Genomic DNA, 15,873 nt, shown 5'->3' on the forward strand with positions numbered 1-15,873 from the left:
CAATGTCGCTGGGTCAAAATCCTGAAACTCCCTCCCTAACAGCACTGTGGGTGTGCCTACACCACAGGAACTGCAGCAGTTCAAAAGGGTGGCTTACCACTACCTTCTCAAGGGCAACTAGGGATGGGCAATAAATGCTGGCCTAGCCAGTGACACCCACGTCCCATGAATGAATTAAAAAAACTTCAAATATTTAGCATTACATATAGTGCAATTCCAGTTCAATTTCTTTCAAAACACTGTGTGGCACACTGAAATCTGCCTACACTTATAATTACAGGTTATATTTAGATTTCATCTCAAATAATCTCTGATGCTTACAGCCAGAGGGGTTTTACATGGGTTCTAACCCTTCCTTTTGGTGCAGTGAATCAATTTGGTTGAAGTGATCATCCACTCAACCCTTCTCAGATTGAAGATGGCTGCAAACACTGTTCACTGTTAAAAGAGCTTGGATCAGAAGTTATGAAAGGAACTTGAAAACAGCACAAAGGGACTAATTGAAAATAAAACCAAATCTCTCTGACAAGCAAACTCGGAAAGTCCCGTCTGCGGCCAATCAGCGGCTGCCACCTGTTCGAAACGGACCAATGGGAAGGTAGGAAGGGGGTGGGGTGGGTCGTTGCGCTGTGTCAGCGCGCGCGGGGGGCGGATCTAGAGTGGAGGGATTTTGAGGGGGACAGAGGAGGGATCGGGGATCGAGTGATTCTCGGGGGTGGGAGGCGGTGAGAGTGAGTAATTCCCAGCAGCTGATCGCTTGAAGTGGGTAAGTGATGATGTTTATTCTGCCTTTACAAAATGGCGGCGAGGGGAGCGGGCAGCCGCCCTCGCTCTGGGGCTGAAGGTGACTCTGTTGTTGGGGATTGCCCCGCCTCAGCTGCAATGCGGCATTTGCCATATTAAGTCCTCGGCTGCTCGGCAGGAAGTTCCTGACTCACTCCGAAAGGCACCGTGTGATTCCTGATTCAGAAGCAAAACATTTTTGAGTTTGCTGATGACTAGTTTTCCTGTCCACTACCTCCCCCACCCCCCGGCCCAACGATTGTCTGAAAAAAAAGGGTAGTTAGTTCTAGGAGACTAACTATCACATTTCAGGTAAGTCTTCGAAGTCTTAAATGTTTTCAGTTCTTTTGTCTTTAGATGCGGAGATTTGGAGCGCAGCTCTGCTCAAGATCCGTTTCAAACTGTATTTTTTGGGGTGGTGGTGAGGGAGAGAATAATGATAAGATAGGTTAGAACATAAGATATATGTTGGTAAAAGCAAAAAACTGCGGATGCTGGAAATCCAAAACAAGATTTCACCCCTCTCCTAATATTACTCAGTTCTGTTGAAGGGTCATGAGGACTCGAAACGTCAACTCTTAGCTTCTCCAAAAACAAAAATACCTGGAAAAACTCAGCAGGTCTGGCAGCATCTGCGGAGAGGAGCACAGTTAACGTTTCGAGTCCGAATGACCCTTCAACAGAACATATGTTGGGGTTGATCGTTCAAGTAAAAAGCACAATGGCTGCCCGAACTGGAAACGCCTGAGACGCAATTGAATTTGAAAACAGTCCTGTTGTTTACCTATTTGATCATTAGCTTATTTTCACCGTATTTCAACACTTTTAAACCAAGGTGGGATTTTGTGGATGTTTGTGGTACATGGACAAAATTAAGACAAAAATGAATTAGCTTTGAAAATGTAGTTTACAAACATATAAAATTGCTTACAAAACATTTTAAAGGCTGGTTCATTTACAATGTTTAAAATGTTGGTCTAGATAGACTTGGGTATGTTGCTGAATCCTGGAGCTCTGAAGAGGCTAATCAGTAAATTTATTTCAGTATACCTTCTAACAGTTAGCTTAAATGGAACTACAAATGGGGTTTGTAAGAGGAGGCAAAGGAGATGAGTAAGTGTAGGTGAAAGATGGTAGTAGCTGATCATGTAAACGATCAAGGGTATAATTTCCATTTTGTAGGCTGCATTCAGTGCCTGGTTAGGTTATACTTCCTGCTAAAGCTCCTTTGTGTAATTCAAATGTAAGTGCATTGGAAGTAGTTCAGAGAAAGTTTACCAGACCAGGTGGGTTGTCTTATGAGGAAAGGTTGGCAGACTAGGCTTGGATCTGCTGGAGTTTAGAAGAGTAACAGGTGACTTGATTGAAACCTTTAAGATCCTGAGAGTCTTGACAGGGTAGGTGTGGAGAGGATGTTTCCTCTCGTGGAAAAATCTAGAACTAGGGGTCACTGTTTAAAAATAAGGAGTCGCCCACTTAAAACAAATGAGGTGAATTTTTTTCATTGAGGGCCGTGAGTCTACAGAACTCTTTGCGAAAAGGTGGTGGAAGCAGAGTCTTTGATATTTTTAAGGAAGAGGTGGATAAATTCTTGATAAGCAAGGGAGTGATAGGTCATCGGGGGTAGGTGGGATGCTGATTTCAGGCACTATCAGATCAGCCATGATATTAAATGGCAGAACAAGCTCAAGGGGCTGAATGGCCTACTCTTGCTCCTTGGTCATAGGTTGACCAGTGCAATCAGGTAGTGTAATGGAATGTAATAGCTTTTACTTTCCTTTTATATTTGTGTGGTAACCAGGTGCAGTTGAAAATGGTTTTATCACCAAAAGTAAACATTTTTAATAAGGATGTCCAGTCTTTCTCCTGTGGGTAGTCTGATTTAAAATGACAAAGCAATTATAAAAACTGTATTGAACCATTTGATAGTTAAATTGGTGTGCACTTATCAGCCTCTTTAGTAAGTTCATATTTTTTTAATATGGGAACAAAACTACTAATACCTGTGTACCTAGGAAATAATTGCCTTCCCAGACCAGTGGAATCTTGTTATTTTGACATGGTGGTGTGGCAGTTTTTTTTGAATGGGATCTGACAGATGTAAATTAGGTAGTGAACCAGTATACTAGATCATGGAAAATATGAGTGTAAATGGTTTTGTGTGTAACTCACATGTTTAAAATTTCTCTCTCTTTTGTGCTGGTTTGGTCAATTTGCACTGATATAACTAATAGAAATTCAATCCCATTGTTTCTGCTTTGATGTAGTTATCCTTTGTGATCCTAACAGGACAAGTTAAGGCCGGCTTTCCTTAAATCAGGTCCTTGAGGCCTTTTAACAAAAAGCTATCAAAGCATAACTGTCCCTGTAATACAACAGCTTGCATATGAGTAGCACCTTGAACATAGAAAAACATTCCAAAATACTTCATAGTAGGGTAATCAAACAAAAATGGACACCAAGACAAACAAGAATATATTAGGATGAGTGACCAAATGCTTTGCCAAAGAAGTAAGTTTTGAGGAGGATTTTGGAGATACAGAGAGCCATGGGGAATTGCAGAGAGTGGGGGCAACATGGCTGAAAACATGTCTGGCAGTGGTAGGGAGGGGGAAATACACAAAAGGCCAGAGTGAGTCGTGAGATATTTGGGAGCATGGGAGGATTGTATTGGGCTAGTGGATATGAGAGACTGGGAGGGGCAATACCAGGAATCATGGAAATTCACAACAGCATAGGTGGAGGCCATTCAGCTTGTCATGTTTGTGCAGGCTCTTTGCAAGAGGAATTCTGGTCCCGCCTAACCACTTTATCTGCATAACCCATCCTCAAGTAAGTTTTCAACTTTTTAAAGTTATTTATGGAATTAGCTTCTACCACTTTTTAAATAGTGTTTCAGATCCCAAGATCTGAAAATATTCTCATCTACCCTCTAGATCTTTGCCAATGGTTTTGAATCTGTGACTTATAGTTAATGATCCACTAGCCATAAATAATAGAATAATTTTCCTCTATCTACTCTTATCAAAACCTTTCATTATTCTGAAAATTCCTATTAGGTCTCATCCTAATCTTAGTTCCCTGAAGAACAGTTCTAGCTGTTTGTAACTATCATTTTCCAGCCCTGTTGTCATCCTGGTGAATACATTGTAAGCTCTTTAAGGCTTCCTGCTGTGCTTTAAATGTATATGGTTTTGGTGCACAGTATAATAACCATTTGCAAATGACAAATTCATTATTATCTTGAACTTTGAATGTGGCCTTACTTTTCTGAATATTATCTGTAGCTAACAGATTCAAATAAATCTCTATCTTCATGTTAGTGCTCCCCTCAATAATCATATCAAAAAATTGAGATTTTTGTTATTCTTTCATGGTATGTGGGCGTTGCTGGTGAGGTGAGCATTTGTTGCCCATCCCTAATCGCAAGGACAGTTTTTGCTTTTGTTTTATGCATTTACCAATCTTTGACTGTTCTTCAGTGTACTCTCAAATAACTTCGTTTTCCACCCATCTCCAAAATTTCCCAATTTATTATTCCTTCTAAGTAAGGTCACCTGAAATATGAAATGTCTTTGTTTTATTTTCCTTGTTTTCAATATTGTCACAATACTAAATCCAATGATATTCTAATTATTGATGCTTAGATTTTGTTCAAACTGCAGTTTTTTTTAGTATCTTAATCTCTTAATGGAATAAACAGGAGGATAAGAAATTAAAATTGGGACTGGGAGTTAGTGCAGGTCAGCAAGAACTGGAATGATGGGTGAGTAGAACATGTTGCAGGACACGATGTGGGCAGCTGAAGTTTGAGATCCCAACCAGGAGCTTTGGCAGAGAAGGAGCCGATGAGATAGTGGAAAGGTAGAACCGGGTATTGCTGGTAAACATTTAAACTGTCAGAGTTATGTGGTGTAATCTGACTAATAAAGCATGTAGCTAGCCCTTTCTGAGACAGGTCATGAAAGATTTGCTTGTAAACTGAAATAGAGCACAAGGCATTGGTGAGACTGCACCTGGAGTACTGTGCACAGTTTTGGACCCCTTACTTCCAGGTCCAGATGTTTTGTGTCCCAGACTGCTGAGGGAGGCAAGGGAGGAGATTGCAGGGGCTCTGACCCAAATTTTTAATTCCTCTCTGGTCACGGGGGAGGTACCAGGGGACTGGAGAACAGCTGATGTCGTTCCGCTATTTAAGAAGGGTTGTAGAGATAAGCCATGGAATTACAGGCCAGTGAGTCTCACATCAATGGTAGGGAAACTATTGGAGAAAATTCTGAAGGAGAGAATCTATCTCCACTTGAAGTGGCAAGGTTTGATCAGGGATAGTCAGCATGGCTTTGTCAGAGGGAGGTCATGCCTAACACACTTGATTGAATTTTTTGAGGAAGTGACCAGGTGTGTAGTTGAGGGTAGAGCTGTTGATGTAGTTTATATGGATTTCAACAAAGCCTTTGAGAAGGTCCCACATGGGAGACTTATAAAGAAGGCAAATGCACATGGGATACAGAGTAATTTGATAAGGTGGATTCAAAATTGGCTTAGTCGCAGGAGACAGAGGGTGATGACAGAAGGCTGCTTCAATGACTGGAAGCCAGTGTACAGTGGCGTATCACAGGGATCTGTGCTGTGCTGTGCTTTGTCATTTATATAAACGGCATAGATGCCTATGTGGGAGGTAGGATTAGTAAGTTTGCGGATGACACAAAGATTGGCCGGGTGGTTAACAGTGAGGTTGAGTGTCTTGGGCTACAGGAAGACATAGACGGGCTGGTCAAATGGCAGATGGAATTTAACCCTGTAAAGTGTGAGGTGATACACTTTGGAAGGAATAATTTGACAAGGAAGTATTCAATGAATGGCATGACAGTAGGAAGTTCTGAGGAGCAAAGGGACCTTGGTGTGTGTGTCCATAATCTCTGAAGGCGGAGGAGCATGTTAGTGGGGTGGTGAAAAAGGAAGACGGGACATTTGCCTTTATCAATCGAGGCATAGATTACAAAAGTAGGGACGTCATGTTGGAGTTGTATAGAACCTTGGTGAGGCCACAGCTGGAGTACTGTGTGCAGTTCTGGTCGCCACATTTATAGGAAGGATGTGATTGCACTGGAGGGGGCGCAGAGGAGATTCACCAGGATGTTGCCTGGGATGAAACATTTAAGTTATGAAGAGAGGCTGGATAAACTTGGGTTGTTTTCGTTGGAGCAGAGAAGTCTGAGGGGCGACCTAATTGAGGTGTACAAGATTATGAGGGGCATGGACAGGGTGGGTAGGGAGCAGCTGTTCCCCTTAGTTGAGGGGTCACTCACGAGGGGACACAGGTTCAAGGTGAGGGGCAGGAGGTTTAGGGGGGATATGAGGAAAAATTTTTTTACCCAGAGGGTGGTGATGGTCTGGAATGCACTGCCTGGAAGGGTAGTAGAGGCGGATTGCCTCACATCCTTTAAAAAGTACCTGGATGAGCACTTGGCACGTCATAACATTCAAGGCTATGGGCCAAGTGCTGGTAAATGGGATTAGGTAGGTAGGTCAGGTGTTTCTCACGTGTCGGTGCAGACTTGATGGGCCGAAGGGCCTCTTCTGCATTCTGTGAGGAAGGATGTAGTTATATTGGAGGCGGTTCAGAGGAGGTTCACTAGATTGGTTCCAGAGATGAAGGGCTTGTCTTATGAGGAGAGATTGAGCAGTTTAGGCCTATATTCGCTAGAGTTTTAGAAGGGTGAGAGGAGAACTAATTGAGGTATATAAGATGCTAAAGGGGACAGACAAAGTAGACGTGGAGTGGATGTTTCCCCCTGTGGGGCATTCTAGAACAAGAGGCCATAATTTTAGGCTAAAGGGCGGTAAATTTAAATCAGAGATGAGGAATTACTTTTCTCAAAGGGTTGTGAATCTGTGGAATTCACTACCTCAGAGTGCAGTGGAAGCAGGGACGCTGAATAAATTTGAGGAGATGGACAGATTTTTAATTAGTAACGGGTTGAAAGGTTATGGGGAGAGGGCAGGAAATTGCAGTTGAGGCTGAAATGAGATCAGCCATGATTGTATTTAATGGAGGGGCAGGCTTGAGGGGCTGAATTGCCTACTCCTGCTCCAAGATCTTATGTAGAGAGAAAAGTATGCAATGGGTTAAAAACCGTAATTACTTCTGAAGAACTATTACCTTTGTCAGTTTGAAAACACGATGCTCTTGTTACTGATCAAAACTACAGCTCTTTTGCTTCACTCTAATATTGCTTTCAATATTTGGTGAGATGCAAACTGATGTTCACTTATCAGAAATGGTCAGCTGAAACAATTTTTTGTTTCCAACGCCAGAATTTCTTTTTGAAGTTAGATTTCTGATGAGTGTTCAGGAGAATTTTCTAAATCAGTACGTTCCTGGTCTGACAAGGAAGGAGGCATTGTTGGATTTGGTTCTTGAACGGTGTGGATCAAGTGTCAGTAGGGGAGCATTTATAAGCAATATAGTATAAGGTTTAGGTTAACTATTGAAAAGGACAAGGAGCTATCCAGCCTAAAAATAATTAATTGGACAAGGATCATTTTCAATGGGCTGAGAACGGATCAGGCCCAAGTAAACTGGAACAAAAGATTGGCATGCGAAACTATAGCGGAAGATGGGCTTACTTTAAAAAGATGGTTTGGGTACAGTTGAGGTGCATTTTCACAAGGGAGAAGGTAGGACAAATAAATCCAGAGCTCCCTGGATAATGAGAGTGTAAGATGAAGCATATATAGGGTGTGTATGGCACATGTCAGGTTGACAATACCCCTGAGAACTGGGCTAATTATAGAAAGTTCAGAGTTGAAATGAGAAAAAGAATAAGGAAAGCAAGAGAAAAAGTGAGAGAAGAGATTGGTAGCTAACACGGAAGACTTTTTATAGACATATTTTCGGAAAGTTGACTAAAAGATTTGTCAAAAGAAGGCTTTAAATATGTTTGCATTATGGAGTGAATGTGGCTTAGCAAAGATTGGGATGACCAGTCCAAATCTGATGCTAAATGTGCTAAAAGTAGTATGAAGCTATCTCTAGGAAATGGTCCCTTATTATAGTGGCTGCACCTTAATTCCAGTCAAAACAAAACCAAGTCATCTTTAGTACACTACGCATATGCTGTGATAATTAAACATTTAAAATTATTTTGTCTAGGAAATGGAGCATTGAAAGGTATCAAACTAATGTCTGCTTAGAGGTTTCTTGTAAACATTTTGATACATTTTAGATCCTCTGAAAAGAAAAACTAAATTTGCAATTGTTCAAGAGGCTGTATGGTAATGAATGCCTTGCAGTAGATACTGTGATGTTATAAGGCTTTTAGTAATCTTTGGTATGAAAATTTCACATAGACACACAGCATCAGCAACTCTGATTTCAATGATGCATGTTGTCTATTTGTAAAAACCTCTAAACTCTTTCTAAACTTTGGTTATCTTGAGAGAACACTAGAACTGTCTAACACTTGGGATTGAAACTGAGGTGAGGAAAAGGGGGAATAGATTTCTTCTGTGCGAGGTAGTTCTTTACTTAATCATTTTGTTACTTGAAGTACAGATAAGCAATTTGTTTGCATTCTTCCCCAAGTGGTTAACTGACTTGCCATAGATAGTGAGTAATTGCACAATGTTAGAGCATCTGGCTTTTGTGCAGATAAATAAATATAATGACACTACTGCTGACATAAGTATATGTGGATTGAAGTGTAATAGTTGTAAGAATATTTTTGCAGTAAAATTAACTTTTTGCTGATTTTTTTTTTGTTCTTCATTTTCAGGCTTTTTTGGAAGACTTTGACAGAATTGCCTATTGGTTACATTATTTCCTTTGTGACGTTAATTGCTCCAACTATGAAAATGTACCAGTTTCTTAATCTGAAGTTTTAACTTCATAATGGAGTGCTAAGCTTAAATGGGCACATTACCTTTTTTGGAAGGAGCTTTGTTTCTGTTCACTACCGTAATTTAATCCTTTTTAGGAAGACCATTGTTGAAATTGAGCATAATTTTTAAATTCCTGTCCCCTAAATCCTTTATTTTTAAAAATGCAACATTCAGCTGCATGTTGAACAATAACCTCCTAAATGTTTGTGGAAATATATTAATAGCAAGTAAGAATGAAAATTAAGACATTGATCTGTATCAACAAAGAAATTTATTTGCTCTTGGATTTAAATTCAATTACATGAGCAAAGACTTATAACAGTTAACTAGGTATTCAAAATTATAATTTAGTATGACAGGACTTTTGTGCAATTTGAAGGGACAAAAATGAGCTAGGAATGGAGAAAAGAAAACTTAAAATTGTTTTGCGTTTCTTAATCCTTCAGCCAACATCACTAAAGCAGATCATCTGGTCACTATATTAACACTGTGGGACCTTGCTGTTTGAAAATTGGCAGCCATGTTTCCAACATTACAAGTGACAACGCTTCGGAAGTACTTGGGAGATTTGGAAGTACTTGGAAGATTCTAAAATGCTTCGTAATTAATGAAATGCTTTTTCTTTCTTTCCTTTCACAGAATTTTCTTTATTAAGGTTCTCTAAGAGAATCAACAACCCTGATTTTTAACTTGCCTCACCTGGAGGAAACCAAACACTGGACATATAGAAGTTACTGTTTAACATGCAGATGGATGTGGGGGTGGGGGGTTCCTCTTTAAATATGTAGGTCAGGTTCTGATGATGTCACAGAGTCCCTATCTGGAACCTGCCAGGTTAAGACACTAACGTCTGGCATGCAAGTTTATCGTTTGCCCACTCCCACATGTACTGGTCCCAACCCGACTTAAAATTAAGAAGCATTTCTGTTTTTAAAAACAAGTAACAAAGCTCCTTTCAAAAAAGGTAAGCCCTTATATACAATATTCTTCATGAATATATTGCAAAATCAGAGTTTTGGCCACTTCAGAATTGGCAGAGATCAAGAACTGCAGTATGATCTGTCCTCAGAACTTTACCGAATTTCGACATTTGCTCACTTCCCTTCAAATGTTTTGGTGTCTGAAAGGAATCTTGCACGTGCTGGATTCTATTACACTGGCGTAAATGATAGAGTGAAGTGTTTCAGCTGTGGAGGCACTGTTGATAACTGGCAGCCAGGTGATAATGCTGTTGAAAGACACAAGAGATGCAACCCGAGCTGTAGTTTCATTCATAGCCTGCCTTCAAGTGTTGATCATTCTTCAAATCACTCTGCGTTTTCTCCACCAAATGCAGCTTGCTTTTTTCAGTCATCTTTTCACGAAAATGAAGCACAGATTGGCCTGGACCGCAGCATTCCTGGTGATCCAGTGGTCTCCAGAAGTATGGAAGATATTTCTCATCAATTGAGATACCCGCAGTACAGTGCAGCTATGTGTAGTGAAGAAATGAGATTGCAAACCTTTCAAAATTGGCCCACCTATTCTTCTTTAATCCCTGCCGAACTAGCCAAAGCTGGATTTTACTATACTGGGGAAGAAGATAGGGTTGCATGTTTTGTCTGCGGTGGAAAGTTAAGTAACTGGGAACCTGGAGATCGTGCAACGTCTGAACATAGAAGGCACTTTCCTTCGTGCCCCTTTGTTCTGGGGAATCAGATGGGTAACATTCCAATGAGTGATACAGAATCTCAAAGAACAGATGAGGGAAGTGCAGTGGTCCGAGCTATGCATCCACGACACCCTGAGATGCAATCTTATGATACTCGACTACAAACTTTTTTGAGATGGCCAGTCAGGAATTTTATTCAACCTGAACAGCTATCTAGAGCTGGATTCTACTATGTTGGTAATATTTTTTATTTCCTTTTTCTCCTCTCCTGAAGATTGTTTAAAATTGTAACTAAAGCATTCAAATGTGAGAGAAGCACCAAAACTGTTTACAAATGTTTAGAGCTGAATGGATTATTGGGTCATTTGGTGTGGGTGGGGGGTGATGCGGCTGGTAGTGAGGTGTGGTAAAGAGGATGCAACATCTTCTTTAAAAATGTGACTCCATTGTTCTTCTAGGCATATTTCTAAATTTGTCCAAGTGTACTACAAATCTGTTTTCCACTTCTGGACATATTGACTAACCGGAACCTGTCATGTAGGAAATTATATGCCCTTATTAGTTGTGTTTGAGGATAATTTAAAAAAAAAATAGTACTGCATAAGGCTCAAGTATTATGGAATTGAACGCATTTTTTTGTTTTCGATGCCCAATTTCAACATTGACTATTCACAGATTGGCTGTCACATGGCCAGGTGCAGAGTAGGAGTCCATTTTCCCCCAATGCACTTCTGTTACATGAGTGAGATGATTTTTCTTTTCCTCACATTTGCTTGCTAGCCATCTTATGTTCTTTCTAAATGTGATTGATTGATTGTGCTATAACCTTATGCACAGTTAGAATTGAAATAGGGTTATCCAGTTTCATTTGTTATAAGATTTGCACAGTTGAAAAAAGTTTCTGCACCCCATTACACTGCACTGAATCCAATCCTAAGGAGTTAACACTGGCCTATCAGTGGGTTTGAGGGTGTGGGGGGAGTTGGGGGGTGGGGAGTTGGGCAGTGGTGGTGGGGGGGACATTAAATCCATTGGACTGCCTGCCCCTTTCCCTACTGCAGTATTACTAACAGTGTGGGTGAAGTTGGGTGGCCTGCCTACCAGTGGGCCAATTGTGCTCCTTAAGTGGGCAGTTAATACCCACTTAAGGATCTCATCTCGCTGCCACTGGGATAAAACCTGTGGTGTGAGAGGCCCACATTAAGCATCTAGCTCAGGAGGTTTCCCTTCTGAGCGCTGGTGATCCCTTCTTAACTGGCCCCTCAGCCCATTGGCTGAACCCTCCCAGGTTCCCTCCAGACCTCTCAAACCCTGGCCCCCAATCCTCTTGCCGACCTCTCATCACCCACAATCCCTCATGATCCCCAGGCACTTACAATGTTCCAATCCATCTTTGAATGCCTCCTCAAGCCCTGAGTGCAGTAGCACCAGTGACTATTGCTCACGATAGTGCTGCCGGTATGAGAGCTGCGGCCTCTGGCCAGAAATTCTCTGAGGCAGAATTCATGTCCCGTGGGTGGGGGGAGCCTTTCCAGTCTATTAATGGGCAAATGGTGTTAAGTGGCTGTGAGACAGCCATTCTTTCCCTGCACGGGATCCACTTTGTTTTTTAGCTGGGGTCGGAGGGGTGGGTATCACGGCGCCTCATATAACTCAGCCCTAAGTGTGCACAGATAAATGGAAGTGTTCAATGAGCTAAACAGTCCATTCAATAAGCTGCCTTCATCTTAGTAATATATCTTTTGTTTTTCATATGCCTTTTTATTTAAAAGTTTCCTTAAGAAACTTAATTTGCGGGCAATGCAAAATACTCTACAACATAATTAAGTGGAGAATTGACTGCGTATTTTGTTAACCATAGGACAAAATGATGATGTGAAGTGTTTTTATTGTGATGGTGGCCTGAGGAGCTGGGAGGCTGGAGATGATCCATGGGTGGAACATGCAAAATGGTTTCCGAGGTAAATTGTTCAGATAAGCATATAACAGGATGTGCTTCAACATGCTTCAAGTGCACAGATAAATACCTATGCTGAGTAAATGATTTTGCTACTTCATATCTGATTGCAAGTCCTTCATGAATTATTGCCTAAGCTTAAATTTGTATTATGTTCATGATGAGACCAAACTTGGAAAACAAAATTACTTTGGGTACAAGTTCACCCATTTAATAGCTTGTTTTCTTTTGTTAGCTCAACTAGAAATACAATCTTAAAGCCTGAGATTTAATGGTGATAAACCTGTGTAACAACGTTATACAACATGTACTGAAACGGCTTTTATAAAAGTCACAACCGACATCTGTGTGTCTGTGACAAGGGTAAACTGAACCTCCTTGCCCTTTCAACTTGTGTGTAGCCTTTGAACAGTTGATTACAATAGCCTGTCCTCTGTTGTCCAGCTGGGTGGGGCTACTCTCCCCTGGTTCTGTTCTTATCTATCCAATTGTAGCCAGAGAATCACTTGCAGTGGTTCTCTTCCTGCTCCCACACTGTTACATTGATGTCCCCCAAGGATCAATTCTTGGCTCCCTCCTGTTTCGCATATCCATGTTGCCTCTTGGTTACAACTGAAAGCACAGTGTCATTTTTCATGTGTACATTGATGATACCCAGCTCTACCATATCATCACTCTCTTTCCATTCTTCCACTGTTGCTAAACAATAAGACTGCTTATCTGACATTCAGTAGTAGACAAACAGAAATTTCCTTGAATTTTGGGAAGACTAAAGCCATCATTTTCAATACCTGCTCCACTGACCACCAGCCACTGACCCCATCTTTATCCCTGACAACAATCTGAGATTAAGCCAGTCTATTCTCAACTTTGGTGTCGTATTTGACCTAGAGAAGAGTTTCCAACTTCATTTTCGCGCAACCACTAAGACCTTTTTTTTCCACCTCCTAACATCACCCAACTTCACCTCTGTCCCAGCTTAATTGCTGCTGAAACCCCCATTCATGGCTTCATTGCTGGTAAACTTAATAATTTCAACTCTCTCTCTCACATTCTACCCTCTAATCTTAGGTCATCCAAAGCTGCTGCCTGTGTCCTAACTTGCACCAAGTCCTGTTCACCTATCACCTCTCTGCTCAGTGACCTGCAGTGGCTCCCAGTCAAACCACATCTTGATTTTAAAATTCTCATCCTTGTTTTCAAATCCCTCCATGGCATCACTCCTGCCTATTTCTGTAATCTCCTCCAACCCCACAACCCTGCAAAATACCTGTGCAAATCTAATTCTAGCCACTTGAGCACTCATTTTACTGGGCTGCACCACTGGTGGCTGTGCCTTCAGTCATGTAGGCTGTATACGCTGTAATTAAACTCCATACACCTATTCACCTCTCACTTGCTTTCCTCCTTCAGTACACTTCTTAAAATCTACGTCCTTTGACCTCAGCTTTTGAAAGAATAAAAAAAAAAATCTGACCCAATATCTCCATATGTGACTCAGTGTCTGTTTTATAATGAAGCACTTTGGAACAAATTTTTTTTAATATTAAAGATGCTATAGGTAGATCCTAAAAGCAATTTCAACACCATATTTTAATGTCTGAAATATATATGGATTTAAAAGCACATCTGCAGTGGGGACAATGTATAGTGTACATCTATCCCTGGTGATTTATAGGAATTATTTTGACATATTTTAATCTAGAAATTTTATGATCGCAACCTCTGCTCTCCCTTCCTATCCCTTATTTGACATTCATCTTAAATGTGGCTTTAATTTGCTAATATTTTTCACTTTAGGTGTGAATATCTTCTCCAAGAAAAGGGACAAACATTTGTAAATCAGATCCAAACAAGGTTTCCAAATCTGTTTGATCTCCAGGTAACAGCATTTCTCTACAACTGCTGCAGAATAGCACATGCAGTCTAATTTATCTGTGTATCTCTTTCAACTTTATATTAATTTTTCCCATTTTCTTTTAAAGCTGCATTCCAATTCAGAAGACATCTTGGAGGAAATTCAGATGCCAGGTAATTTGTTAATCCTATAAAACCTTGTGAATACAGAGAAAGTAAAAAAAGTTTGTTACGATTTAGTTCTTCACCATCTCTAGCTGACTGACTTTTTATAAGGCCATACTATTTTGGAATCCTTTATTGGAAGAAGTATGAGACTTTCTTCCTTGGAGAAAGTGCCTAGTTTCTCTTTGGCTGCTCCTGATGAATTTGGAATCTTGTGTACTTTTATTCATTTAACTTTTCATTCTTTCATCAGTTTAACTAGCATTAACACAAACTATTTTACAGTTAAAGTACTGTAAAAATGATCATTTAATTATGAATAACTGAATGTGTCATTTGCTTCATTGCAGTGTACACATTACTAAAGCTGACCTTGAGGACAAGTTCATAGTGTCTGTAACAAGTTGTGGAGCCAACCAGGGTACAGGCTATATTAAACCTGGTAATGTGTAATAAGACAGGATTAATTATCTTCTAGTAAAGGATTCTTTAGATAAAGGTGATCATAACATGATAGAAATTCAGTTTGAGGGTGAAAATATGGGTCTGAAACTTAAATAACGTTAAATAAAATAAATACAAAGATATGAAGATAGAGTTGGCTACAGTGGACAAGGAAGCTAGGTTAATGGGAAAGACGGTAGATAAGCAGTGGCAGACACTTAAGGAGATGTGTTGTAATTCTCAACAAAGATATACTCCATTGAGAGAGATTCTGAAAAAAATGAACCAACTATGGCTAACTAAGGAAGTTGTGAATAATAAATTGAAAGGAAAGGTGAAGATTAGTGATGGGCTAAAAGATTAGGAAAGTTTTAGAAACTAACAAAGATTGACTACAGAAATAATAGACTGACTAAATAGATTGAGTAAACTTGTAAAAAATGTCAAAAACAGACAGTAAGAGCTTCTACAAGAATATGAAAAGGATGAGAGTAGCTAAAGTAAACGTTGGACCCTTAGAGGATGAGACTAGGGAATTAATAATGACAGAGGCTTTGAGCAGATAAACTCAGCAAACTAGTGCATCTTAAGGAGACTAGTCTCTTGAACCTGTTGGTCTGCATAGTGGTTGCAGAAAAAGTGGATGCCTTGGTTGTAATGTTCCAAAATTCCCTAGATTCTGGCAGGGTCTTTGGAAATCGTAACACCTGTATTCAGTAAAGGAGGGAGGCAGGAAACTATAGGCCAGTTAGCCTAATGGGGGGGAAATGCTAGAATCCATTATTAAGGAAATAATAGTAGCAGGATATCTAGAAAATCCATAATGTAATTCAAGCAGATGATTGTATTAGAAAACTGTGTTTGAAAAATTCATTAGAGTTGTTTGAGGTAGGAAGAAGCGGTGGGGGGAGGGAATAAAGGGGAGCTCTGTAGATGTCATAGACTCATAGTCATTTTGGCACAGAAGGAGAATATTTGGTCCATTAAGTCCATGCCATATAATATTTGGATTTCCAAAAGGCATTTGATAAGATGCCAAATACAAGGTTACTGCACAAGATAAGATCTCATAAGTTCTGAAGATGAGTCATAAGGATTCAATGTTAACTCTGTCTTTCTCTCCACAGATGCT

At 40.2% G+C, this 15,873-nt stretch overlaps 1 protein-coding gene across 4 annotated transcripts in view; it reads left to right on the plus strand.

The window, feature by feature from the left end:
• The first annotated feature begins 657 nt into the window (after positions 1-657).
• birc2 (baculoviral IAP repeat containing 2) overlaps positions 658-15,873 on the plus strand; it is a 32,638-nt gene continuing 17,422 nt past the window's right edge. Inside the window, exons 1-5 of one of the 4 annotated variants that reach the window (XM_078545826.1) lie at positions 658-766; positions 8,562-10,555; positions 12,180-12,279; positions 14,076-14,157; positions 14,261-14,306. In XM_078545826.1, the coding sequence (XP_078401952.1) occupies positions 9,658-10,555; positions 12,180-12,279; positions 14,076-14,157; positions 14,261-14,306 (1,126 nt within the window). In that variant the 5' untranslated portion in view covers positions 658-766; positions 8,562-9,657. Of the gene's footprint in view, positions 767-802; positions 1,096-8,561; positions 10,556-12,179; positions 12,280-14,075; positions 14,158-14,260; positions 14,307-15,873 lie in introns of those variants that run through there. The other 3 variants (XM_078545830.1, XM_078545828.1, XM_078545829.1) reach the window with 3 other exon arrangements.

The sequence above is a fragment of the Cetorhinus maximus genome, chromosome 7, assembly GCF_964194155.1.
Source record: "Cetorhinus maximus chromosome 7, sCetMax3.hap1.1, whole genome shotgun sequence".
Taxonomy (NCBI): domain Eukaryota; kingdom Metazoa; phylum Chordata; class Chondrichthyes; order Lamniformes; family Cetorhinidae; genus Cetorhinus; species Cetorhinus maximus.